At 41.0% G+C, this 27,691-nt stretch overlaps 1 protein-coding gene across 5 annotated transcripts; it reads left to right on the forward strand.

Moving 5' to 3' along the window:
- Positions 1-652: 652 nt before the first annotated feature.
- LOC143003444 (nipped-B-like protein A) lies at positions 653-26,288 on the forward strand. 5 transcript variants are annotated; one of them, XM_076154116.1, is made up of 49 exons: positions 653-1,035; positions 2,404-2,477; positions 3,855-4,004; positions 4,143-4,308; positions 4,487-4,587; positions 4,748-4,859; positions 5,138-5,340; positions 5,788-5,936; positions 7,094-7,181; positions 7,530-7,751; positions 7,906-8,157; positions 8,282-9,048; positions 10,583-10,796; positions 11,334-11,510; positions 11,713-11,886; positions 12,110-12,271; positions 12,427-12,533; positions 12,678-12,764; positions 12,991-13,222; positions 13,434-13,585; positions 14,115-14,195; positions 14,350-14,450; positions 14,833-14,962; positions 15,082-15,164; positions 15,586-15,718; positions 16,490-16,633; positions 16,836-16,922; positions 17,146-17,366; positions 17,548-17,650; positions 18,015-18,113; positions 18,274-18,420; positions 19,183-19,317; positions 19,597-19,695; positions 19,810-19,863; positions 19,958-20,066; positions 20,200-20,330; positions 20,449-20,589; positions 20,753-20,846; positions 21,025-21,179; positions 21,394-21,484; positions 21,759-21,932; positions 22,139-22,329; positions 22,414-22,521; positions 22,717-22,917; positions 23,062-23,208; positions 23,648-24,015; positions 24,191-24,365; positions 24,704-24,901; positions 25,003-26,288. In XM_076154116.1, the coding sequence occupies exons 3-49, from the start codon at positions 3,941-3,943 to the stop codon at positions 25,363-25,365; spliced, it is 7,692 nt and encodes a 2,563-aa protein (XP_076010231.1). In that variant the 5' UTR covers positions 653-1,035; positions 2,404-2,477; positions 3,855-3,940; the 3' UTR covers positions 25,366-26,288. The 5 variants fall into 5 exon arrangements, with proteins under 5 accessions (XP_076010231.1, XP_076010232.1, XP_076010235.1 ...); XM_076154117.1 differs by having other exon boundaries at positions 12,430-12,533; XM_076154120.1 differs by having other exon boundaries at positions 8,282-8,457.
- The last annotated feature ends 1,403 nt before the right edge of the window (positions 26,289-27,691 follow it).

Consider the following 27,691-nt stretch of genomic DNA (forward strand, 5'->3'; position numbering starts at 1 on the left):
GAACACTTGACTGTGGAAGATTTGCCAAGTAAAGTGTAAAACAAAATGTGTTACAATATTCTGTGATAAAAGGAAAGCTGAAGTCAAGATGAAAGCATGTACTATGGGATATAAATAAATATATCTTTCAAAATGTTAGATGGGATCAATGTGAAATTGAGTTGTTAAAATATAAACTTCAGAAATGAACTGAAGAAAGGATTAAGAATAATTCTACAAAAGATGTGAAGATCTGCAATGTCCTCATACAGTACTTGGCAATTAAAGAATTTGTATTTTTTATTTAAAAAAATACATTTTCTTGGCTTTATTAGATGTGTGTTATATTTCACATCATCAATGTCACCTCCAGCAAAAGCTTACACTATTGGAACAATTTGTTCTGATAAAAAAAAAGGTACAAATTAATGTATTATTATTTTTCTTATCAGCTAAATGGGTCGATTTATGTCATTGTGCAGACCGTTGTGGAGGACTTGATGAACTGCTCATTTGTATAACAATTACATGACTTTTGTGTAAAGTAACATGAAGCTTGATCTGCCACACGAGCTGGCAATGTTGACTTACAGCGCCCTCTCGCGGCTGCAATACAAACCTTTGCATGGCATTTTGTTTGGCGCCGATGGAGGGAGTCACTCCTGAGATCTTTGGTCAGTCAGACGGCAGAACTTCCGGTCGGCATTTTGTTCTACGAGAGGAGAGCCTCTTGATCATCGCAACAATCGTCATATTTCTCATTTACTGTCGAAATTGGCTGAATTCGCTATCAATGTCGGCGGAGACCGACTGAAACACCGAAGAACGAATGTTTCCCCATGAATGTACGTTGAAACATTCACCCTTGAGTGACGGAAGAAGAACGAATCAGTCCGACCCGGATTATTGTTGATAGCTAGCAAGCTAGCTAAGCAGCTAGCTGGCAACCCAATCGAGTTCCTTCTGGAGGAGCTGCGCGAGAAGAAAGGGGGAGCTAGAGATACCGACACAAACCAAGCTAAAACATTCCCCTCCCTTTGAACGCAACATCCGAAGGTAAATATACTCGCCTATCTATCTTCATGGAGCAAAACTTTGTAATTTGCGTGTATAAACGATAACATATATAAATGCTGTGCTGCAGACCACATACGGCGTCGTTAATCGGTGACCGAGAGGCAGCGGAAGCTAGCGAACTAGCCAGCTAGGCTAGCTAGGTGTGTTTTTGCTGTGCCGAGGCGCTCGGCCTCAACTGGATGTCATTTGTCGAGCCCGAGGATTGGGCCGTTGCCACGGAATACAATCCGTGCTGCTGCTTTTACATCCACACACACTTTCCCACCGCTTTATATCGCATTCGCAACGGATAGACGCTTCCTGTATTTATTTTACTTCGGTTTTGTTTATTGTAGCGACGGACACCATTAGATGCTAACTAATAACAGTTTTAGCGAGATAGCTCAACTAGCTAGCCATTAAAATACGACTATTGTTGTTAGAGCTAGCGTTGGTGATATTAGCTGCTATCGTAAATGGAAACACTAGCTGCGCCGTTATCACAAACGATTCAGTCAACTTCTTGGCAGCGCGACCATAATGGGGTTGTTTGTAAGTAGCGGGTAGCAGCTTGCATTTAGCCCCCCCCGAGATAAACATTCAACGGGATGCTAATGGTGCGTTTGCGTTGTTTTTATTAGTTGACTTCTAACGTTCTGTTTTGGTATACTAGATTTTAAAGCATGACTATTTGTAGTTTTGCACGGCGTACTCATTTGAAATGTTAGGACTTTCCCCGGATTGAGCTCCAGCTAATCATCTCGGCAACACAGAGCTACCAGAGATCGGCGACCGCGGTAAAGTCGGTACATAGAAAGGGAATCGTTCATGTTTCGCGTCTTCCTTGAAGCAAATCAAACTTAGTTGTTTTGCGCTGCAGCTCGCACAGAAGCGTACAGTAACTGATGGCTACAGGAGGATGCAGCCCCCCCACCAACTACCGCCGCCACCATCACCGTGCATCTGTTCCTTTGTGCTGCCTCCTGCCTGTCAGTCTCACAGCTGTCAGCCAAGCCCTGCCTGGGAGAGAGAGGACACATAAACCGAGCACGCTTTATTTACAGTGTCCAACATCTATCTGTCGATCGGTACGGGCTAAGGTGCCGCGCTGGAGTCACTTGGAAAAAGTTGTCAAGCGCTAGTGGGAATAATCGCAATCGGCAGACTTGTCACTTTAGGTTACCTTTGTCACCTGTTGTTGCTTTGGAGCGTTGTGAAGCTGTAATGGCATGATCGTTGAATGCACGCGTGACAGTTGATGTCATTACACACTGTCAATGTTAAGACACACCTCCTTTATTATTTTGCGCCTTAGAGTCTTGATACTGAGGGCTGAGTCTGATGCAGGGTCATTTTATCTGTCAACAGATTGTAGGAGTAGGACTTTTTTTCCCTGCGATGTCAGTGGGTCCAACCAAGACTGAACAGAATTCTTCAAAAAGGTATTTGAAATAATGTGCAACACCTGTATGGAATGTTAGTTACTTAACATCACAACACAAGACCGCCTGCTCATTCTTAATAATAATGTCAATAAGTCAGTTATCAATTATTGAAACATATTTGCAGCGGTTTAGATTTGTTTGTCCTCATTTACATGAGCGTGTGACAGACGTGGGAGTAAGAAAGTCGACCCCAGAGCCTTCCTCTTTTCATCTTGTAGCAACCAGTAGTATCATTACAACAACAGCTTTTATATTCAGAACATTGCAGGTGACTTTCCTTGACTTCCTTTATTCTTACTTAAGATGTCAAAGATTTTCAGCAAGGACATTTTTTTAATTAAGAAGGGTAACATCAGATCCAAGCCTTGCCACTTCTATCACATTTCAGAACATAAAGAGTTGTTTGGGAAGGAGATCCTAGGTAGGAATGCAATTTATGAATCCCTGTTTAGTATGTAATATATAAATTATAGGTGAATTGGAGAGAAAAAAATAGAGTTTATAGAATGTTTATATGCTCACAGATCTTTGCGTGGCGACCCTGGCATGCTGCGTGTGATGTATTTGTATAATCAGCCATTCATACTTTTAATACAATTGGAACCAAAATAGTATATTATCAGAAGGGTTGTTTATCTTTCAAGCTATTCTTGGTTACTGTTACCAGTGTGAAACTTTTTGTTAACAAACTGATGTCTGGACAACTTGCTTTACTTTTTGAGTCTTTACAATCTATATGCAAAATGTTATACATAGCTTTGCTTGATTAAAATACAGCAAAATGAGCAGAAACATTATTTAAGATAAGTAAGATCACAAAATATGTCAACAAGACTAAGAATATAATCAAGCACTCAGTGTCGGTACTAAACTCCTTTAAATTTTAACATTTTTCTGGCAGCCACCAAAGCAAGTATTGCATACCTATTCTAATGAGAAGTCAAAGCAGTCTGTGACCACATTCATTCTGTTTATTTGAGGCGGAAGTATTATTTACTCTCCAATGTGTAATAATGACCACTGTCTTTTGTGTTTATTAGGAAAATTTACTCAAATTATTCATTGTTGTGTTTTTGACGATGCATAATACTGTACATAATAACGTGTTCATAATACAGTGACATTAAGCAGCAGAAGGATCTGATGCTTAGTGAACTGTTTCTTTGACAATATGGTCACATTTTAATCAACTTTGCTTTGATACCTGTTGAAGTATCTGAATTGCAGACCTAAGCTCCACCTACACTGCATTAGCACCCATATCCCGTATTCCAAGATAGCAGAGTATTTTCCTACACATGACTCACCAAAGCATATGAAAGAATATTGCACCCTTCTTGCTGGTCCCCTCCAACTAATCTTGCTTTCTTCTAGGTGTCAGGAGATGTGAGGACGGGTGTCGTCCATCGACCCCCTGATCTACCTGTGTATCAACACACTCCCCCACCCTCACCTTCAGCATGAATGGGGATATGCCTCATGTTCCCATCACCACTCTTGCTGGGATCGCTAGCCTCACAGACTGTGAGTGACACTTTGCTGTTGTAGTTATATATTTTTCATTGCAATTCCTATTACTTGTAGTTGTTTGCTTGTCTTGTTTTCATCCTTTTTTCTTCATTGTATCTCTTTCTGACCTTTTTTATTATTCTCTTGTCTCAGTGTTGAACCAGCTACCCCTGCCTTCCCCACTCCCGGCAACCACCACTAAGAGCTTGCTATACAATGGGAGGATTGCAGAGGATGTCAACTGCCTGCTGGCCTGTCGGGATGAGAATCTGGCCTCTCAGCTAGCCCATGGCCTCAACCAGGTCTCAACAGAGCACATGTGAGTTTATAAGTTAGTGTATTTTAAAGGAACAGCAAATTTGTGAGTCACAAGCCTTGACTTGGCAATAGTCAAAGGACCTGCTTGTGTTAAAAGTAGCATTTCCACTTGTGCTACCCATCTATTATGCGCCTTCTGTTTTGTAGTAAGCCTGGACCCATTCTCTGTTTGTTTTCAGAGAGCTGAAGGACAACCTTGGTAGCGATGAGCCAGAAGGAGATGCACCACTGCTGTTGCAGACCATGCTGGCCAGAAATCCTGGCATCTTCAGGGAGAAAAGTATGGAGACACGTACAGTACATGCAGCTCAATTTCACATGGAAACACACTGAATATACTTTTTATATACTATGTACAGTGTACATAAACGTACTTTATGTTTTCACATGTTACATGTGGTTGTGCAGGATCTCATGTATTTCTCCCTATACCTGAACAGATGTTATGCAGCAGCCTATGGTACCACAGTACAAGATCAACCAGAATTCCATGCATAGTCCAGCACAGTCTGGAAACTTCCAACAGGCAGCCATTTCTCCCAATCCTTCAAGGTGGGTCAAACTGTGAAACAGACCTCTGTGATAAAAAAGTCATTTCCTATTTTCTGCTATTGTTATTATATAGTTTAACAGTAAATATAGTTAATTTATTTTTAGTATTGCCATAATTTTATTGCATAGATTGATTGAAATATAAGGAATCTAATATTTCACAAGCAATAATGGTATAGAATGATGTGGTAAAGAAAACTGTAACCTGTCTTCCTATTCACCATCTAACATGCACTTTGTATATTCTTTCTACAATTCTGCTCCTCTACCTCTCTTAGTCATATCTCACTCCTGTGTTCCCTCCTCCACTCTTCCAGCCGTTATGTGGCACCTCAGACTGGTACCAGTAGCCGGTACATGGCTCAACAGAACAGTCCAGTGCCCAGCCCCTACACTCCTCAGAGCCCTGCCCCGGGTTTCATGCAGCAGTTTCCCCATCAGCAACCACCCAGCTATAACCAACACCAACATATACAGCAAGGTGTCTGAGTTTTTTGTTTTGTTTTTCAAACTCACATACACACTTAAAACCATACTGATATTTTATATTTATCAACTTGAGCCTTAGCGTAACATTAGTAATAAAGTTTCAATGTGGTGTACCATTGTAATGTTGGCAGGTAATTAGTAATTAACTATTATTGATGAGCCTGTCTATTTCTTGTGCAAATGACATTCCTGATTTGGAACTGAATTCATACAGAAGATAGTGAAATATGTGAGCCAGGTATCATTTCTGTATCATTTCTAATCATGAAGTAATGCAATTTCACAGAGTTATTAATTTGTTAGTGGTCATGATAAATTGCATGACCACATGCATATACATGACAACATGACACATGACCACATGCATATACACGATTGCATGACCACATGCAAAAACATGATTGTATATTTACCTAGCATCCACTTTATGTATTTGTAGTGTCCGTAGCCAGTCCCATGGTTCCAGGAAGCATACGAAACATCCATGATGGAAAGGTATCGGGGCAGATGGCCAACGCTGCCAACCACCACTCAGACAGACACGGTGCCGAGGACTACCTGAACATAGTACACCGGCTGGGGAATGAGGTAAGGCCATAAAAGTCGAAATCTTATTCTTCCTATTATAATATGTTATTATGCACTATATTATCCTACTTTAATTGGCGTGTGTGTGCCTGTTTGTTTGTTAGTTTGTTTGTTTGCTTGCTTGATGTTTGTTTGTGCGGAGTTGCAATGAGCACCATTCCTACATTCGCCTCCAAACTTGCCAAAAACATTAGTTTGGGGGTCTGGTCATTTGCATAGGGTCCTTTGTATATCAGTTACAAACAAAACAGCTGTTCTGTTTTTTATTTTCATTACCAACTTCAACGTCACGGGAGACGGGAATGGGACCACCCTAGCACAACCCCTAATGATATCATAAATTAGATCACAGTTGATATCACTATAACCACCTTAGCATGCCATCATGAATGACATCACACACACAATGGGAAAATATGCCACTTTTGCGCCTGTGTAAACTTGCCAAAAAAAAGTAGTTCAGGGCTACTACTATAATTGAAAAGTGGTTAGTGTTTGTCTACAGTTGCAGCATCCTCCATCTGTTCATATGTTTAGGGTGGTCTCTATTGCCATTAGCACCCTTATAATGACATCATGAATAATGTCACAGGGGATGTGAATGTAATCACCCTACAAGCCCCAACGCTGACATCATGAATGATGCGAAAAATCATTCAAATTCCAAAAAACATTTGCATGGTCAAGAAAATGCCCGACACTGTTGGCAAGTAGCCACAATGCAAATCAAGAGATTGGCGGAGGAGAACAAATCTCCGGAAAAGTCTGGTAACATTGCTTTGGATTTTTCCCTCACACTGGATACTGGAAGAAGGGTCAGGGGAGGCTCTGGGTTAGGGGTAATGAGAAGTATGAAATATCAGGGGGGGAGATGTTATGTGAGGGTCAGCAAGAAAAGGTAGAAACGCCAAAAGAGCACTTTCCTCTAATATTAATGAAAAAGTGATAAACAATCTACCTAGACAAGGCAGTCATATGTGAATGAAGAGAAGTAAATCATATATACTGTGAGGAAGATTTTGCAATGTTAGGTATAAGCTTCAACCAACATTATCCAAGATTATGGAATATTCTGCGTTATTGGAGCAGCATTGTTTGCAACAAAACCTTGCTTCGAGTTGGAGTTAGAGCTCATGTGGTCCTGTCTGGGTTTACAGGAGGGAGACACCACAAGGAATGCTTCATTCCCTCTGAGATCTCCACAGTCGAGCTGCTCTCCAGCAGGGAGTGATGGAACACCCAAACGTAAGGAGAAACTACCAAACACACACACACACACACACACACACACACACACACACACACACACACACACACACACACAGAGTAGCTTGATGCTATCATTGCTCAGAATTGATCTAAGGACATTGTTGTTTTTACCTCTGCCAATGAGGTTATTTTTCTGCCCATTTTGGTTTGTCGGGGTGATTGTCTAGTCAGTAATCAGTTAAATTTCATCGTTGAGAGACATAGTAATAATCGTGAAGGTTTTTTTTTTTCATCATATCAATCCTCACAAGTGCACCTGGATTCTGCTCTTTCTTTGGACACACCGTCAACAGTTGCCTTTCATTCCTGTTTGCTTCCTCACAGCGGGCTCTCGACCCCCACTGATCCTGCAGTCACCACCTCCCTATGCAGCATCACCAAGAGAGGGAGGACCTGACCAGAAACAGCAGCTGTCACAAAGGAAGAAAGCTCCTTTGGTGAAGGAGGAGAAGGATTTGTACGATATTGTTAGGTCTCCGAATAAGGACTCCACCAAACTTACCCTTAAGCTGTCCAGGGTCAAGTCAAATGAGTCTGACACCCCAGGTATGTGGCTCTAGTTATGGTTTTGGCCCTCTTAGTGATCAGTTAGGCATATTGTTGACATCTGGTTTTCAATGTTGCTTTTAAAACCATCTATGGTGCTTTTGAGCATTTAGCATTAATAGCTAAAAGTGTTACGGGTTTTTCTATTCCCCAGGTGAGGGTATGCCAGGCATTGACCAGAACTCAGACAATATGGATGCAGAACTGGGCTTCCAGCAGGTGCCTGTTCTGCAGCAAAACCTGGGACGCCAAATGCAGCAGGCCTCCCAGCAGGCAGGTGGCGCCAGTAGCCTGCAGCCTCCCAGTTCCCCTTACGATGAGGCAGAGCTAGATGCTCTGGCTGAAATTGAAAGGATAGAACGAGAGGCGGCTAGTGAGAAGTGCTCCAAAGAGGTGCAAGATAAAGGTGTGTAGAACATGTCCACACATTCATATTAAAGTCAAATGTGAACAGCTGAATGCTGAGCATTTCAAATTTCGTTTTACTGGTGTTTTCATTGCTTTGTCCTCTCCATCACTCTTATTTACAGACAAGCCGTTGAAGAAGAGAAAACAAGACTCTTTTCCCTTGGAGCCAGGAGCTGGGGGGCCAGGTGGCCCCACAGGTGCCCCAGGCAGTGGATCAGCAGGAGGGGGCAACGCAGGCAAACTAACTCCACAAGAGGCCACTGCAGCTGGGAATGGTGCCAGTCGCCCTCCCCTCATGGTGAGCATCGACCTCCAGCAGGCAGGCCGAGCTGATGGTCAGCTAGACCCATGTCTAGCTGCCCCTGTCCCAGCACTTGAGGCCCAACGCTGGCCTGAAGAACCGGCCAGTGGACCTGCTGCGGTGGAAGGTTCTGACACTGCTTTGCGGTTGAAACCAGATGGAAGGCCTGACGTCATCAAGAACAGGGTGGATAAACATGATGGCAGACGAGAAGGTCGCGATTCGTCAAAGCATCGTCATGATGAAAAGCCCTCCTCGGATAGACGGGGAGAGATGCCAAAGTCATCACACCGTGGGGAACATGGACGGGAAAGAGACCGGGACCGAGACCGTGATGCTGAACGAGACAGGAGGCATCGGAGTGAAACTGGGGGTCGAGACCGACGCTCACCTGATGCACGTTTCCGAAATGACAGGGATAAGTCTGGGTTTCGGACCTCTTCCGCTGGAGAGCACGGTCGAACCAGCAGTAGGCAAGATGGGTCCAGACCAACCTCTTCTACTTCTGGTTCTAAGATTCCAGATTCCTTCCCTGCTCAACTCCTGGGAGGACATAGTGGTGCACTGAAGAACTTCCAGATCCCTAAGGTGATCTGGGCTGACCCAAACCAAATTCCCACCCAATCATTCAACTCTTACTGCCTGCAATCTCACAAATTCAAATCACAACCCTCCTTACTCTCGTTTTCTTTTTGGTTTCGTTTTGTTGTCCCATGAATGTTCTTTAAAACTCATTAACCTATAATGAACCATCTGTTTGGAGTAGATGATAATGGTTTTGTTTAGTTTGTTAAGCTGCAAGTCCAGTATATGGCTAAAAACAAGAACCTTAAAGAAATTCTCCACTCTTTTTTTGTGGCCGTAAGACCAGTATCACTTGTTTCTACAAGTGAAACTCGATAGGATCAGTCCTTGTAACTGGAATGCAAACCTCCCTCCACATGTTGCAACAAGTGTTTCTTATTATTTTTTATAAATAAGCAAACTAAATCTTGTATTTAACATCATGTTGCACAGCAGCCAAACAGTAGCTACTTCTGTACTTTGTGGAAGGCCTGCTACAAACAATAAATTATAACCTATCCTTAGTGTTTGCAGCAGCCAAATATAGGTTCCATAGTAATTGCTTTATAGCACAGGACATATGCATGTTGCATGCCTAGTGTCCCTTACCTTGTGAACTGCTCCCTTCTTTTGTTAGCATTGGCTTATTTTGTGAAAATTTCCAAGCTCTCCATCACACACTGAGCAGTTTCAGTGAATAGGGTTCCTTTCCCTAGAATCCTATTCGTAAATTATTACAGTTAACTCTGAGCATCAGTTCCTATTGTGTGCTCCAAGATACAGTGTCTGTGGTCTTGGAGGGTGTCTGTGTCTCAGCAGACGAGTTCCATTATGCTCCTCACAGCTGGACAGCTGAGCAGCTCTTTTTGCAAAGCAATCTGAGTGACATGTTCCCAGGAACATTATATTATTGGGCTATTGGGTAATGATTAATCATTATCGTTTCTACTGATGTTACTGGTGACTACTCAAGAAACTTAAATCAAGTGCCCCTAGTTAGCAGAATCTGCATTCTCTCTGCAAGCTCATGATGTATTAGCAGTGTTTGTATTGTGTAGTGGACAGGCAGATGCTGTTCTGACAGAAACATGAACTTCAAACATTGCATATTACTCCAATGAAAGCTTCTCCCTACAGGCATACACTTCATTTTTGACTTCCAGCTGCATAGTTCATGCAGACCTAATGGTTCGATTTATTTAAATAATTTGTGACTTTTGGCTGAATTCACATCTACTTTGGCCTCTTTAAAGTCTGTTTGACTACGTCAGGCAGAGATTATCTGTTGTGTTGACTGACATGAGATGATGTGTTGGCCATTACTGAAAAGCAGTGGAGTTTTTCTCAAAGGTTTTGTTAGAGAAAATATACTAGAAACTAACAACAAAATCACTTATCAATGTCATAGCTGATTCATTGTTCACATTTTTTGTTACTCTTTTTATTGTCTTGTCTGTAAAAAAAGTTCACATGTTTAATTACTCAACTTTAAAAAGTGAAACATTGAAAGATAACCACAGTTGTCTCACCTGGTTTCTCTTGCTTTTGTTTTTTGAAGATCAAACGTGATAAGGAAGGAAGTGGATCAAATGAAAGTCAAGTGTGGGGCCAGCCCAAGGTTAAACTGGAGAGACTTGGTTTGGTGCAGGACTTTGAGAAGAGGCCAAAGCCTGTGGTGGTTCTGAAAAAACTCTCTGTTGACCAAATCCAGAGGCTCATCCGACACAGCAAATCTGGCAAGAACAGGCTCTCCTCAGGGAAGTCCGGCAAAAGTAAGGATGATGAGCTGTGCATGTGCAAGCTCTGTGCACGTTTTGCTCATGTTCTGCCTCTGACCTTCATTACTTTATTAGTGTGAATACCTGAAAGCCCAAGTTCACTCAGACTAAAAGACCCCCAATTACGTTCTTCTCATGGTTACTCCCCTTGAATTGTTGACTGAAATTACAAAGATTAATGGTGGTGCAGAGACTTTTCTCTCTGCTAAAGGGAAAGACCAAACGAAAAAAGGGAAGTTGGTGCACATACAAGCACGATTTGTGTGTATGTGTACAAATCAGCTTTGTGTCCCTCTTTCAAATGGTCTCTGTTGTTTATGTCTGCCTCTGCCGAAACTGGCCCATATTGAATCATTCTGGAATTCTCAATGAAAAAGTAGATGCTTGTCTATAATATTTTCCACAGCAGTTGATTAAATATATTTGTGGAAAATTAATGTTGGTAATCATATTTCTGGTCATTCATCGTATGAATTTTAATGAGCAACATGTGCACACATGTACAATTAATATAAATTGTTACATTTTTAGGTGGTATGGACCCTGCAGTTCTGAAGGAACTACCCCCGGAACTGCTGGCGGAGATCGAGTCAACCATGCCACTGTGTGAAAGGGTAAAGATGAACAAGAGGAAACGAAGCACTGTCAATGAGAAGCCCAAGTATGCTGAGGTCAGCTCGGATGAAGACTTCGACGCTAATGGAGAATGTGAGTCAGCTGATTTGGTTCTTTCGTAAATCCTAGATAATGCCTCCCTTTTAAATCGCTATCATTCTCAGATGGTGTTTCTTGTTGAATTTCAATTGTAATTTGGGTTTAGAGCTCTGGGTTGTTTTCACATTTTCAAAAGCTGTTTGTTTCGAAGGCACTGCCACATCCTCATATACATATAACTGTGTATTCTCCATAGCTGCAAGGAAGCGGCAGCGCCGAGACAAAGACAGGACTTGGGAAACGGAGGAAAGGGAGCGTAGGGGTTCAGGGGAACATCGGAAAAGTGGCCAAAGAGAAGGCCGACGAGGCTCAGGGAGCCGTTACCGAGACTCCTCTGAAGAGGATTCACCACCGCCGACCATAAGCGAAGGTCTGTTCAAATGATGTGCCTTATGAACTGAATATTGTCTTTTGTGAGCATTGGACACAGTGATACAGTTAAGGCAATGTTCTTTGGTTTGTGCCACATAAATCTACTACCACATTATTATGTGGTGGCTTTTATAATGCTTGCTGTGTCATGCACAATTAAACAATTGTATGATTTATTTAATTAACAACACACGGAAATCTAAATGAAAATTCCTGCTTAGTTGCCAGAAAAATGAAGATGAAAGAGAAGCAGAAGAAACGGAAAGCGTACGAACCCAAGCTGACACAAGAAGAGCTGATGGACTCATCAACATTCAAGAGGTTCTTGGCAAGCATTGACAACATACTGGATAATCTGGAGGATGTGGATTTCACTGCCATGGGTAAATATCAAATCAGATCAGGTCATTGCACAATGTTGTTGGTATTTTTCCCTCTAGAAATTATTAGCATTGTAACTCTCAGATGATTCAGGTGTTTTTTGTATTTGCCGTTGTGTTATGGTTACTGTTGTCTTCACTGAGTGTTTATTTTACAGCAGCAGATGATGATGAGATGCCTCAGGAATTGCTTCTTGGTAAAAATCAGCTAAACGAGCTGGGCAGTGAATCCGCCAAGATTAAGGCCATGGGGATCTCCAGTAGGGTACTGTATCCAGAATAAATACATATATATATATTATGTACTTTATATGGGGAGTCCTGTCCATATAATGTACATTATACCTTGTAGTTACTAGTTAATCACTTCAATTATAGGTGTAATGTATTATGATTAATGTCCTTTCAGATTCCTTCAGACAAACTGGTGAAGCTATTGAACATACTGGAAAAGAATATCCAGGATGGGTCCAAACTCACCACCTTGATGAACCATGTGAGTCCCTCCCTCTCTTTTTTATTTTGTGTTATAGTAGTGAAGTATTCACGTTCAAAAGTTGTGACCATTTATCAATTGTATGTAAAAGATATTTACCTTTATACTTATGATAATATGAAGTTCAAATCAAACTCGTTTTAATGCAGTTTTTAGATGAAACAAAAACCTTTCAAAGTGGATTTCAATTGTTTGTTGATGTAAAAACTCTCTTTTTTCCAATCAGGACCATGATGCTGAAGATGAGGAGAGGTTGTGGAGAGACCTGATCATGGAGAGAGTCACAAAGTCAGCAGATGCCTGTCTGACAGCTCTTAACATCATGACCTCAGCACACATGCCTAAGGCTGTATACATAGAAGATGTCATAGAACGGGTGCTACAATACACCAAGTTTCATCTCCAGAACACACTGTATCCACAATACGACCCTGTTTACAGGGTGGACCCACATGGAGGTGAGTCAGGCATCTCTCTCGCCTGGGCCTTACACTGTCAAATGCTATAGATTCAGTTTTGCATGTGGCTTAATAATGATCATATTATTCCATTATTTGTTTTGTTGTAAATGTTTGAGTATCTGTAAATGCTTTGTCTTGGATTAGTTCTGCTAAGATTTCGAGTCAAACATGTGTGAAAAGTTTTGAAAAGGGCTTCTCTCTTCCATAGGTGGCCTGTTGAGCTCCAAAGCTAAGCGCGCTAAATGCTCCACACACAAGCAACGTGTGATAGTCATGTTGTACAACAAGATCTGCGACATTGTCAGCAACATCTCTGAACTTCTAGAGATTCAACTACTGACAGATACCACCATCCTCCAGGTAAAAACTAAAAGCTCTGTCTAGTTTACAACTTTCAAAGTTAACAAAGTATATTTTCTGAAGAGACTGTAGGAGTGATTGCTGATTGCTGAAAGATTTTGAGGAGTTTTGTAGTGGTCCCATCACCAGTTCCAGCTTTAAATGTCTAGTACTAGTTAGGTGTCGAGTGGTAGCTTTGAAAAAAATGTAAAGACCTTTGATATTTGTAGCAGATTTTCTCAGAATCTACAAATAGTGGAACAAATGGCTTCCATTGGAAATTTTGATAGTAGTTAGAAATTTCTAGGTTGATGTTGAAGTAGTTTGGAATGGGAATAATGATGATCAAGAGTTTAAAACAACAGGGCTGAATTGCAAAGCGATCACCTGCAGTAATTGCACTTGAAACCAAATGATACAAGGTTCTCTGTTATTCTTTTTCACCATCACCACTACAATTGTTTCTTATTTCTTCCCTTTTCAATTTCCTCATCCACTCTCACCTCTTGATCTCTTGGCCTTTGCTCTCTTCACCCTGTCTGTTACTCAGGTTTCTTCTATGGGAATCACACCATTCTTTGTGGAAAATGTCAGTGAGCTGCAGTTGTGTGCCATCAAACTGGTTACAGCAGTAAGTTGGGTTTTTTTTCTGTCTAAATCATATAGAAATGTCTGTTTGTCTGGAAATAGCATCTGGCTGGCGTGGAAGGGTTTTCCTGGCTGTTTTTTGGAATGTTTTTTTCTAGCTACATAACCTAACCTTCCTTCCTTTCCCTTGTCTTCAGGTATTCTCACGTTATGAGAAGCATCGTCAGCTGATCTTGGAGGAGATCTTCACCTCTTTGGCCAGACTGCCCACAAGCAAACGGTCCCTCAGGAACTTCAGGTATTTGAGATTATGTTTTTCCAGTGATTTTTGGTGTCGTTATAAAGAAGCATGTATGAAAATGGTTACAGCCTGAAAAGTCATCTTGCTACATCCTGTCATTTATTTGGAATCAGTTTCTTTGACTTCAGCTTGCTAATGTCACCAACCTTAACTTTCTCTCACTGAGAATAAGCCTTGGAGAGGAACGACATATACAAATATTTGGTTGGCTATACACATTTGAAAAATATGTGGGAAGTTCACTGGATGGAATCTGGCTATTTTCGGCCATAACCAAGGCGTAGACCATGTGTCTGCACTCTATATATGTTCTCATCTTTATGATAAAAAATAAAAGTGTAAAAATCAGTTAACTGGATGCTGACCTTTGTGTTCCCAGGCTGAACAGTTCAGATAAGGATGGAGAGCCGATGTACATCCAGATGGTAACAGCTCTGGTGCTGCAACTCATCCAGTGTGTGGTCCACCTCCCCAGTGACAGGGACATTTTTGACGACCATGATGGCAAGGTAAAAGAGCAAAGAAATGCATACACATCCCATGCAGAACATGTACTCGGAGGTCATGTTGGCGCATTTACATTTGTTTAGCCCTAAGCCCATGGGTTCTCTTCTTCTTCTTTTTATAGGTGGATCAAGATGTGTTGATAACCAACTCATATGAGACGGCAATGAGAACAGCACAAAACTTTCTCTCAGTCTTCCTCAAAAAGTAATTACTTCCATTTTCATACCACATACTTGCTTATACTGTACACAGTAGTGCCATATTATTACTGTGTGACTTTCTCTCTGTTTTGACCTTCTCAGGTTAAATCACGTCGTAATAAAAAAGCATTGAGTAGTTAAAATAGGGAGTGTCAATAATGGTTTAGCAGTAGGTACATTAATAGTGACATTTCATTGAGATTTTACACAGTAAATGTCTAATTTGATTTGGGTTTTTTAAATCCCAAGGAATTTCATTTTCTTTGCGTTAGTCTTATGGTTGCCCCATGGAGCTCGACTTGATTATAAATGCCACCACTAACTGTTCCTCCTTTGCCCCTGTCCCTTCTTCTGTTAATACCCACTTCCTTTGCCCTCTTTTCTTCTCATTCTCTGCTGCCCTCTTTCTCTTTCACCTCTCCCAGATGTGGCAGTAAACAGGGAGAAGAAGATTACCGGCCACTGTTTGAGAACTTTGTCCAGGACCTGCTCTCTACAGTCAACAAACCAGAGTGGCCTGCTGCAGAGTTGCTGCTCAGTCTGCTTGGCAGACTACTGGTTAGTGTGACAATCTGTGACTGTGTGTTACACAGTATAGACAGATTCACTGGTAGACCGGATTGTTTGCATTCATAACCATGTTAAATGATATGAATAAGTATAGGGCTGCACCTAACAATTCTTTTTTTAATGATTTATCTACGGATATTTTTTCAATTAGTCGATTCATCTATAGATTATATTTATTTTGCATTATGGCAATTATATCCGTTCAGTTATCAGTTATCTCATTAATATTTCAATATTTTCTTCAATCATCCTCTCTTGAAAACGTAGCAAAGATAGTGATGCAAGTAAAAGTAATCGAGCGCAATCTGCATTCATTAACATCTGCAACAACAAAAATACATGAGGCAATGTGATATTCAAGTCACTTTCAGAAGAAATAACTATGCAACCTCAAGTTTACCAGCCCAATATAAAACCCTCTTAAATAGATATTGATATGGATAATTGTATTATATTCATTTTAATAATGTTAATATACATCAATATAAAATTAGTGCAATGTGAGTAACACAAGAATAACTAAAACTTGCAATCTGAACTAAAACTTGCATCTCAATTAAAATGTGTTTGTATCTTCACTATATACTGAATATCTACAACTTAATATTCCATGTCTTATTTGGGATTCCTTATTGTGTAATATCATATAATCACACAGTAAAATAGATTCAGGGCGTGCTTTTATGCAATTTTTTTATTTTTATACTGGTCAAAATCAATGACCTCTTCTCATGCCTTGTGCTCATATGTTGCCATCAGGTACACCAGTTCAGCAATAAGCAGACAGAGATGGCTCTGCGAGTGGCGTCTCTAGATTATCTGGGCACAGTGGCTGCCCGTCTGAGGAAGGATGCAGTCACCAGCAAGATGGACCAGAGATCAATTGACCGCATCGTGCAAGAGGTAAAAGAAAGATATTTGTTGACCTAATTTGGTCATATTTGCATATGTATTCTGCATAATGATACAAATCAGTTTTACAGGTACAATATAGTTAATAAATACAATCTTGAAAAGGATCCACACCCTTGGCTTTTGTTGAGTATGAATTTAAGCCTAACAATGGGAGTGACATTTTCTCTAACTTTTTGCTTCAATTCTGCAGTCTTCAGGTAATGATGAGACACAGCAGTTGCAGAAGGCTCTATTGGACTATTTGGAAGAGAATGCTGAGACAGATGCCTCGCTGGTGGTGAGTTTTTGTCAGACCCGTCATACAGTGGCAACTAAAAACACTTTCGTACCTGTTCTGAGTGAGCTATTAATTATTACTATTATGATTATTATTATTCCCTTAAGTTAATCAAAAATATTATACAGCCATATTATTTTACGCCATTAATAACAATATAGACCTATTGTACAACTACTCATGAGGAATTAATTAACCTGATGATGGATTCTCCGTCTTCTAGTTTGCCAGAAAGTTCTACATTGCTCAATGGTTTCGGGACACCACCACAGAGGCTGAGAAGTCCATGCGGATAAAAAATCCGAAGGATGAAGACTCATCGGATGGTCCACACCATGCCAAGGAGATGGAGACCACTGGTGAAATTCTGCAGCGTGCTGAGAAGCGCAAGAAGTTCCTGCGCAACATCATCAAGACCACGCCATCTCAGTTCACCATCCTGAAGTAAGGGCGAGGATATATTATGTTTCAGCAGTAAACAAATGTCTCGTTATGTGTACATGTAAATTCCCCCCTCTATCCTTGCGCTGTTCCTGTACTTACGGCTGCTCAGTCTCCTCTGGTGTGTGTGTGTCTCATTTCCAGTTGCACAATCGTGTAATCTTCTCCGTTTTTTTCCCCACAGAATGAACTCAGACACTGTGGACTATGAGGACTCTTGCCTGATCGTGCGTTATTTGGCCTCCATGAGGCCGTTTGCCCAGAGCTTTGATATTTATTTAACACAGGTAAGACTTTTATTGTGCATGTGTCACAATATAGAATCATAGGAGTTTTTAAGTTGTATACACGGTGTAATTTACATTGAATCATGCAACGTTTCAGTGTTTTCTTCTGTTGTGTGAACTATCGTATGGAAAGGATGATTAGTTGTGATTTTCCCACATCTGCAGTACTTCAGAATTAATTGTAACTTTTATAACAGCCTTCCCTGGGCTTTTGATTTTTGATTTAATTGGTGAGGACGCTAATACCTTCAGTGTTGTATGAATGATCATGGATTGATGAACTGACACATTGGTCATCAAAACAGAAGAAATATGAACAGAACAAAGGCACGTGAAGAAAAATTTATTTTATTTTGTTTTTAAGATCTTGCGAGTCCTTGGGGAAAGTGCCATTGCTGTACGGACTAAAGCCATGAAATGTCTATCTGAGGTTGTGGCTGTGGACCCCAGCATACTTGCAAGGGTATGTGTGTTTGCAGGGCAATTTGTCATGACTGTGTACCATAACTAAAGTTCACTTCAAACATTCTTCTGCTTTACATGGTTTCTTGTTCAAATTCTTGAGGAGTTATCTGGGTTACTTTCTTATGCTTGATATTGTCCTTCTCCTTTTGCTCCTGCAGTCTGACATGCAGCGAGGCGTTCATGGCCGTCTGATGGACAACTCCACAAGTGTGAGAGAGGCGGCTGTAGAGCTGCTGGGGAAATTTGTCCTTAGCAGACCCCAACTCACTGAGCAGTACTACGACATGCTAATAGAAAGGATACTGGTAAATGACATAAACACACCCCTTTAACACTGTGTTGAAAGTACATGTAAGACCTTTATAAACCATGTAAATATATGCTCACTGATGAGAAAGCTAATGTAACTGTTGAATCATTCTTTGGACCAGCTTTGGCTGCCATAGACTAGCAGTCAAACAACAATAACAAAGGGAGCTGTAGTGTCCCTCATGTGCTTTTAGTCATTCTTTTTGCATTCTTAACTGAATGAATGAAAGATGTTGCGTGCACTTATTTCTGCACGAACACATGTAACTAGACAGGGTCTTACTTTGACCGCTTCTTCTGTAGGGGCAACGTTTCTGATCACATTCGGTTTACATGGAAGGATACAACTAGACTTAAGTAGAAAGAATTTGCTGAAATTGTTTCGCATTTTTAAGATGTTTCAAGTTTCGTCTTGCATCATGTAAATAATCAAGTGAGGAATCACTTTAATAGCAGATCACACAGGAATCATGTTTTTGTTGGCTGGCTGTGGTAAACATGTTGCTGCTGTGGTAATTACATATATCCAACACAAAAGCTTTGACATATTTCTATGCAAACATCTAGTCAATTGGTCTTACACTGCCACCTAGTGGTACTGTAAATATGGTGCACCCTTTGATAAGAGGTTTTTCTATCAAGAAACAGAATCCTTATTTTTTTGTTTATATCATCTCAAATGTGTGAAAATATGTGAAACTGTGTCTTTAATTCAGAATTTGGTGGGGGTAATGACAAAGAATTGTTTTTGTTTATAGGACACTGGTATCAGCGTGAGGAAACGGGTGATTAAGATCCTGAGAGACATCTGTCTTGAGCAGCCAACCTTCAGCAAGATTACCGAGATGTGTGTGAGGATGATCCGCAGGGTCAATGATGAGGAAGGTATCAAGGTAAGCAGACGTCCCCCACCCCCAAATGATGCTTCTAACTTCTTATTTTGTGTGTATTGAGGACCCGACCGCTGATCTTTTTTCATCAGGACACTGCTACTTACTACTTACACTGCAAATTTCCACCATTAGCCCATGCTTATCTCAAATTTTGTACACATCCACATTTGAGAGTTATTCCAATTGTTATGACTGTATTCTATGATTCTGTCTAGAAATCATAGGGCCCTAGAAGTACAGTATAAATCCTTACAGTTGACCCACTTCTTATTCCTATAGAAACTTGTGAATGAGACATTCCAGAAGCTGTGGTTTACTCCAACTCCAGCCCACGACAAAGAGACCATGACCAGGAAGATCCTTAATATCACCGATGTGGTAAGTACAAGTCTTAAAACGTCTCTGGAACTCACACACCTATCCCGCACAATCTCTCTTAATTTGTATGTTTTGCCTCTATTCCTCAAACCTCATTTGTGATTCCTTCCAAAGGTTGCAGCATGCAAAGACACTGGCTATGACTGGTTTGAGCAGCTTCTTCAGAATGTGAGTGTTCAGTTTTGAGTTTGGGCTTCATTTGATGGGGAAATGTATCAAGTCTATACTGAAAATGAAACACCAACATACTCTCTTACTCTAGCTCCTTAAATCTGAGGAGGATGCATCATATAAGCCAGCGAAAAAGGCTTGTGTTCAGCTGGTTGACAATCTAGTGGAGCACATCCTTAAATATGAGGAGTCACTTGCAGGTATGTTATTGTTATCATTAAGACAAGACATAAACAAAGATGCACATTGATGTACATTAGACACACTATTTTGTGTCCAAAGCACCTGTGAAATTCAAGAGTAAAGATTTTCTCGCCATTTTTCCACCTGTAGATAACAAGGGTGTGAACTCAACACGGCTGGTGGCGTGTATAACCACCCTGTACCTGTTCAGCAAGATCAGGGCCCAGCTCATGGTCAAACATGCCATGACCATGCAACCATACCTGACCACCAAGTGTAATGTGAGTCCTCTTTCTCATCTAATGCTTTTCATATTACTAAATGAATAACCTGTGTTTTAAAAAGTGGTTTGTTTGTTTTTTTTAAACCCCCCCACTAATTTACATTTTGTTCCCACAGACTGCCAATGACTTCATGGTCATATGTAATGTGGCAAAGATCTTGGAGCTCGTGGTTCCGTTGATGGAGCACCCCAGTGAAACCTTCCTTGCCACCATTGAAGAAGACCTCATGAAGCTCATCATCAAATATGGCATGACGGTGGGTGACTGAAGCTTATTTTTCTATATTTAATATTGATAATACTGAATAAAAGCTTTTGTGTTGTGACTAATGTAGGTTATTTAGTTTAGGTGTGTGACTTTACTTTGGTATAATACTTGTTGGTCTTTGTGTGAAATGAAACCCCTTGTCTTTTCCACAGGTGGTGCAGCACTGTGTGAGCTGTCTCGGAGCTGTAGTTAACAAAGTCACTCACAACTACAAGTTTGTCTGGGCTTGTTTTAACAGATTCTACGGTAAGATCTACAAATATTGTGCTGTGTTGTTATTGCTATAGTTGAAGTGCAAAGGGCTTTACGCTTCACAATGTATTAGGCTGTTACATTCGATCTTTACTCACCGAACCATGGATGTGCCGTCTCCCTGGATGCAAGACATTGGAAATACTAAATGAAACTTTTATTTTTTTTAAAGGTGCACTTAACAAATTGAAGGTTCAGCATCACGATGATCCTAACAGCACAACGTTGGTGGCAAATAAGCCTTTCCTGCTGCGATCACTCTTCACTGTGGGTGCTCTGGGCAGACACTTTGACTTTGATCTGGAGGAGTTTAAGGGGACCAACAAGGTAGGACCTTGACTTTTCACTTTTCACCTGCTCTGTACAGCGGCAAAATGCACATGTTGCCTTAAAGCCGACTCTGTTCTGTATTTCAAATATTTATTACATCCATCTGCACACTAGGCTGTGGTAAAACAGTGCCACTTGGAAGGTTTACTGTGGTTAAAAATGTTCTCCGTTTTTGCAGAAGCATTAAAGAATACAGTCTGTTTGTGTCCAGGTTGTGATTAAGGAGAAGGTTCTGGAGCTGCTGCTATACTTCACCAAACATGACGATGAGGAGGTCAAGACAAAAGCCATCATTGGTCTGGGTAAGAAGACCTTGATTTAATATGGTTGAGATTGAGGCATGTAAAGGTCACTTTGACAGACAAAGGTCAGTTTGACATGCAACAGGAGGAACATCTGAGTGTTAACAGTATGGATTTGATAACGCAGGTCAATTTTGTGTAGTCATTAGCTACTTAGAGCTAAGATAATTGTGATGTGAAACCAAAGTGTTTGATAGAAATGATCTAATTAAATAGACTTAGACTTGTTGCTTTGTCTGAGATGTCTGTGCTGTTTGTTATTCTTCTCTATCAGGCTTCCTTGTGATCATGCATCCCAGCCAGATGTTTGTGCCAGAGGTGAAGACCTTGTACAATGGCATTCTGGCGGACAGCAACTCCTCCATCAACCTCAAAATCCAAATTCTCAAAAACCTCCAGACATACCTACAGGAGGAAGACACGAGGATGCAAGAAGCAGACAGAGAATGTATGCAAAGTTGTGATTTATTATGTTTTTTAAACGGCAATATTTCAGGACCTCAATCCCCAATTCTCAAATGAGTTTTTGATTGAAATGATGTTTGCTAAAAAAGTCAAAAACCTAAATGCAATATGTGCTCACTAATGAAGGAGTAGCAACCCTTCATCAAGTCTAACAGCCATGCCATTGTGAACAATTGTGTGTCTTTGCAGGGAAAAAACTATCTAAACAGGAGGATCTGAAGGAGATGGGAGACATTTCCTCTGGGATGAGCAGCTCCATCATGCAGCTTTATCTGAAGCAGGTGCTGGAGGCGTTCTTCCACACGCAATCCAGCGTACGGCACTTCGCTCTCAATGTCATTGCTCTCACACTGAATCAGGGCCTCATTCACCCTGTACAGGTACGGCGGGCTTAAGAGAGAGATAAAGAGGTTAAATTTAAAAGGTTATGAAGTCATCAAAAATACAATGCTTCTCTCTTGCAGTGTGTGCCCTACCTCATTGCCATGGGAACCGACCCAGAGCCCAGCATGAGGAACAAAGCAGATACGCAACTGGTGGAGATTGACAAGAAGTATACAGGATTCATCCACGTGAGTTTGGTGTCCACAGTGATTTTCCTGAAGAAATGAAAACACATTTACCAACAGTTGACGTTTGCATGTTGACAGTGTCAGAGATGAAATGCTTTGTTCCCTACCAGTAAGAGTTCATTCGCTTTCCATGAGTTTTGGTGTCCTTTTCCCATGTGGGCAGTTAGCAACAAGTCCTGTCGTATTCTTTCTCAGATGAAGGCAGTGGCTGGGATGAAGATGTCGTACAATTTGCAGCAGGCCATCAGCTCCTCTCGTAAGGCTCTCATAAGAGGTTTCAGACAGGATGAGACTCACTCAGCGCTCTGCTCTCACCTCTTCACCATGATCCGGGGGAACCGACAACACCGGAGGGCTTTTCTCATCTCACTGCTCAACCTCTTCGATGACAGTTCTGTGAGTGGAGCTTAGCTTAACATTTAACTTCTCTTGCTATCTCTAAATGCAGTTGTGCTCAACACTACAGAGTGACCAACTCCAACGTGATAGTACGTTTTGTCCTCTCTGACATTCTCTTCCCTCGTCTCTTTATTTCTGCAGAAGACAGAAGTCAACATGCTGCTGTTTATAGGAGACAACCTAGCCTGTTTCCCATACCAGAGCCAGGAGGAGCCTCTCTTCATAATGCACCACATTGACATCACCCTGTCAGTGTCTGGGAGCAACTTGTTGCAAACCTTCAAAGAGGTAGGACACCATCTTTGAATAGCTTACATCAGAAGTTTGGCAATTGAAAGTGTGGTTCCACTCAGGGAATGATGTTGAATTAGAGGACACACGTCACCAAGACCAAATAGCCCCCCAGGTGTAACTCTGTTAGGTTAATAACCAGACCTTGCTCAGGTAGCCATGCTATAGGCAGAGCACAACAGATCTGTTGGAAATCCTACTACTTTAAAGCTACTTTAAAAAACCCTACAACTTTCCTCAAATTTCTAGAATTTATCCACCACTGACCACAAACACCCATGCCAGATTTCATGTCAATCTATTCACGAGCTGATACTCGAAGCAAGCTTTGGACTGATGAACCAACTGATGCCTTTGAGTCCTGCTGCTAGTGTTGTTAAAAAGTGTCCAAATATATGGATTTTATTAAATTTTCTTATGTCCTTTTCATGTGCAGCTTCTCTTAAAAGAGCCACGGCGTAAGGAGAAGAAGGTGAAGAAGGAGTGGAAGAATATATCAGATGGGGAAGAAGAACAAAAGATGAACTGTGGTTCTCCCAGGAGCGATGAGGAAGTACACAGCAACAGCGACAATGAAGATGTGGTACGGCGGCCCAAAAAGGCCCGAAAACCTGTTGCGGCCTCGGAGAGCTCAGAGCCGGAATCTGATCTGGAAGATTTGGATGTGGATGATGCGGAGAAAGTAATGCGGCTCCTCCCAGACAATCCTTCAAGTCTGCTGGACTTCGCCAACGCTGTGCAGGGGATCCTACTGCTGCTGGTGCTCAAGCAGCATCTGAAGAACCAGTACGGATTCTCTGACGGGTAAGATCAAGATCACATTTTCAGCTGAATTATTGCCATTGGCTCAACTGCCCATTAGTAGCTTTGAGGTAGGAACGCTGCTACACTGACATTCAGTGCAGTGCCGGTTTTTATTTGGGAAAAAAAAGGTGTTGGTGTTTTTGACGCTCTAATAAAAAGTTTCTTTCTTCAACAGCAAAATTCAGAAGTACTCTCCCACAGAATCAGCCAAGGTGTACGACAAGGCAGTGAACAGGAAAGTCAATGTTCACTTTAACCCCCGACAGACCATGGACTTCATCTCCAACAACATTGCTCACGCCACCCTGACTAATGATGTCAAGAGGCGGATAGTGAAGCAGTACCTCGACGTGAGTAGCAGGCAATCAATCTTGCGTCCCTTTCCCTCCGTTTTAAGTAGAGATCGCCAGTTTATTTCCGTTTTCTGAATCGATTTATCCATGTCTGCCATTTGGATTTCCTTTGTCTGATAGTAATGCACTCAGGTAATAGAACATGGCATTGTGTTCTTTAACATGTGACCTGTATTTCTCTCTGTCTTTCCTCAGCAAGACCCTTTTGATTTGATGTTGTTCGGTGCTGAGCAGTTTGCTATAGTTTTCTGAATTCCGAAATGACGATTTCATTTTTGCGATTTACTAACTAAATTTGTATCCGTCTGTCCGTTTTTGCTCTTTGCCCTCTGAAGTTCAAGTGTCTGATGGAACATCTTGACCCGGACGAGGAGGACGAGGAAGGAGAAGCATCCGCTAGTGCAAACATTAGAAACAAAGCCATAAACGCCCTGTTGGGAGGCTCCGGCCACTTGTTAGGACCCAGTCCACGCAATCAGGCAGGACCAGAGACAGATGATGACTACAGTGACGGTGATGAGAGGAACCCTGGGGTGAGACTTACAAACACACAGCTGGTCTGAAAATACAGCTTAAATTTGTGTGTAGAGAAACAGTGTAACCGGAAACGTTTCTTTGCTCGTGCTGTTTTCAGTCCTCCAGACGGTCGAGGCGAACGGGTGACTCTTCAGACCCGGGCCGTATGAACGAGACAGTGGATGCGATGGATGTGATCGCCCTTTGCTGCCCCAAATACAAGGACCGGCCACAAATAGCCAGAGTCATCCAGAAGACCTCCAACGGATACAGCATCCACTGGATGGCCGGCTCCTACTCGGGGCCCTGGGCAGAGGCCAAAAAGCGGGATGGCCGTAAACTGGTGCCTTGGGTGGACACTATTAAGGAGTCGGACATCATCTTTAAGAAGATTGCCTTGACCAGCAACCACAAACTGAGCAACAAAGTAGTGCAGACTTTACGCTCACTGTATGCAGCGCGGGAAGGAGGGGCTAGCTAATGGCTCCCGTGTTTGTTTTTCCCCCCCCTTTCTTTTTGGTCCCCCTGCTCCATTTCTACTTTACCTATCAGACTCTTACTCCCTACTCCCGCGCCTCCTCCTCAACCTGCCACCTCCAACAACACAGCCAAACTTCACTGGATTCCTACCCTCCTCCTCTTCTCCTTCCTCATTTTTGTAAGAAAACACAAGAGGGCAAGAATATTTGACACTACATACTTTTACATGCGTTATTCTTGCAAAAATGAAAATGACACAAAACATAAGACTTATATTAGAGAGACTGCTCATGTTTTCTTTGTGTACAAGTGCAGAGGATAGAATCCAGAAGGCATTAAAGGAATAATTCAAACAGATTATCCCTTAAAAAGGCTATCAGAGAAGAGACCTGGAGGGAAATGTTTTGTCAACATTGTTGTGGGAGCTCCTTCGCTGTTGTGCAGCAGATTCTAGTCGCTCATTTCTACTCCCACTGTATCATAGTTTAACACAACGAAAAACTAAAATGTTTATATCTCTGAAGACAAAAAAGCTGTAAAAAAAGAATAAAACCTTAAGTGAATGTTGGAAATTAGTCTTTTTGATGTTCTTATTAAAGTGTTTTTGGAGTTTATTATACTATTAGCACCCTGATGGTTTTTCCTTTTAGCATTTAGATCTTTGAAGAAAAACAAGAAAAAGAAAAAAATAAGAATTTTTATTTTTGTTCACTTTTATTTGTCCATGCTGTACAATGGCAGAGTCCTCTGAATATAATTTATTCTATTTCGAACTACGCATGCAGTATATGTGGCCTATTGCAGGAGGATATTTTGTAAATGTAGATTTTGTTGTATTAGGTCACCCTAGTAATAAGAGGAAAGGGGATTCATACCCTTTTGGTGGATCAAATACTGCAATAAATTTTCTACTTCTCTTTGTCACTTGTCTGCTCAAAGTGTTAATCTGGTCTTTTTATTTTGCAGAAATAAAGACCTGGACACTGATTAAGTACACAGACAGGTCTAAGGGGTCGAGCTGGAGTGATGGAGAGTTAAAAAAAAAAAAACCTTTCCCAATTCATGCAAGACAACCCTTCAAATAGTTTTCATGGACAGTGGTTTTATCGTTTCAAACTTTGAGTCTGGCTATTGGGCTTCAAATTATTTCATATTTTCATACAATGTAAAAATCTGTAACTGGCTGAAAAGTGTGCCTTTGTAAAGAATTGAGCAACATCAATGTAGTAGTCTTAACCTGAGGGTTAACACTTTCATTAAAGTTTTATACTAAAATACTACAAAGCCAAAGACTTTTGTCAAGCATGTAGAAATCATAAAACCGAACAAAACGTTACATAAACAGGACTTCTTCTACAAATGGAAACTTCAAATGCTATTAATAAAGGAGTTTTACTGTCTTTTTCAAAAGCCCATTCCCAAACTCATCCCCTACCCATGGGTACATTAGTGGATGAAGATGGATCATGCTCACCCAGTAGAACCACAGAATACTGTATGTGGAGATTACACAAATATGAAAGTGTATCTGCACTAACTTCATTTCCCAGTTTGGGATCAATAAAGTATATCTGTATTGATCTAATATATTTTCTAAATATAAAGGTATGAAATTGCAGTTAGATGACCACAACAATATCAGGACGAAGCCTGATGCAGCCTGATGCAGCCATCACAGGTTGTCATGTCGACCGATGCAGTCCAAGTATAACAAGAATAAGTAGGTTAGACTATCTACATCTTTTACATTGTGCCCCCACACACCTTTTGGCACTTCAACAACTGATGACTGAATTACTTTCTTTATGAATATTTTTTTTTAATTATGTTCATATAAAATTTAGAATCAAATTTTCTCAGCCAATTCAAATGCATTGGAAAATTGCATGGAAATTGTGCAAGCATCCGTTCAGCTAAAAAGTAAACATTTTACAGGTGTTAAGACGTGTGAAAGCTATGAGTTCAGCATTTAAAAAATCATGAACCGTCTATTAAATATTGAAGAGAACATTTAAACTGTAATAATATACTGGTGTGAAGGTGACTCGCCACAGGAACGGGACTTTAACTTATTTAAAGTATTTATTTTTACATCCAAAGCCAACATACAGACCACATTTAAAAAAAAACAGTGTAAATAAACTGGAAATATCTTAAAATGAGCATGCAATGAAAATACACTGTTACTGTTCCGACCAAACATTCCCATCAGGCAGCACCAGATATAGAAGTATCCAGTCACAAGTTAACTTCCCTCAAGCAGTCAGGATTAACACCCATGTCCACTCTGGTAAAATGTTGTTCCCTCTGTCACTTTAATCTTCCCT

Source organism: Genypterus blacodes, unplaced genomic scaffold, assembly GCF_046128005.1.
Source record: "Genypterus blacodes isolate CSIRO-AG114 ecotype Tasmania unplaced genomic scaffold, CSIRO-AGI_Gbla_v1 ptg000061l_1, whole genome shotgun sequence".
In the NCBI taxonomy this organism is placed as follows: domain Eukaryota; kingdom Metazoa; phylum Chordata; class Actinopteri; order Ophidiiformes; family Ophidiidae; genus Genypterus; species Genypterus blacodes.

Excerpts from the sequence above, each read along its gene's own strand:
- LOC143003444 (XM_076154116.1), top strand. The coding sequence starts at position 3,941 with ATGAATGGGGATATGCCTCATGTTCCCATCACCACTCTTGCTGGGATC. Across the intron at positions 18,421-19,182 it reads TGCTAATAGAAAGGATACTG|GACACTGGTATCAGCGTGAG; the intron begins GTAAATGACATA and ends TTTTGTTTATAG. Across the intron at positions 19,318-19,596 it reads ATGATGAGGAAGGTATCAAG|AAACTTGTGAATGAGACATT; the intron begins GTAAGCAGACGT and ends TTATTCCTATAG.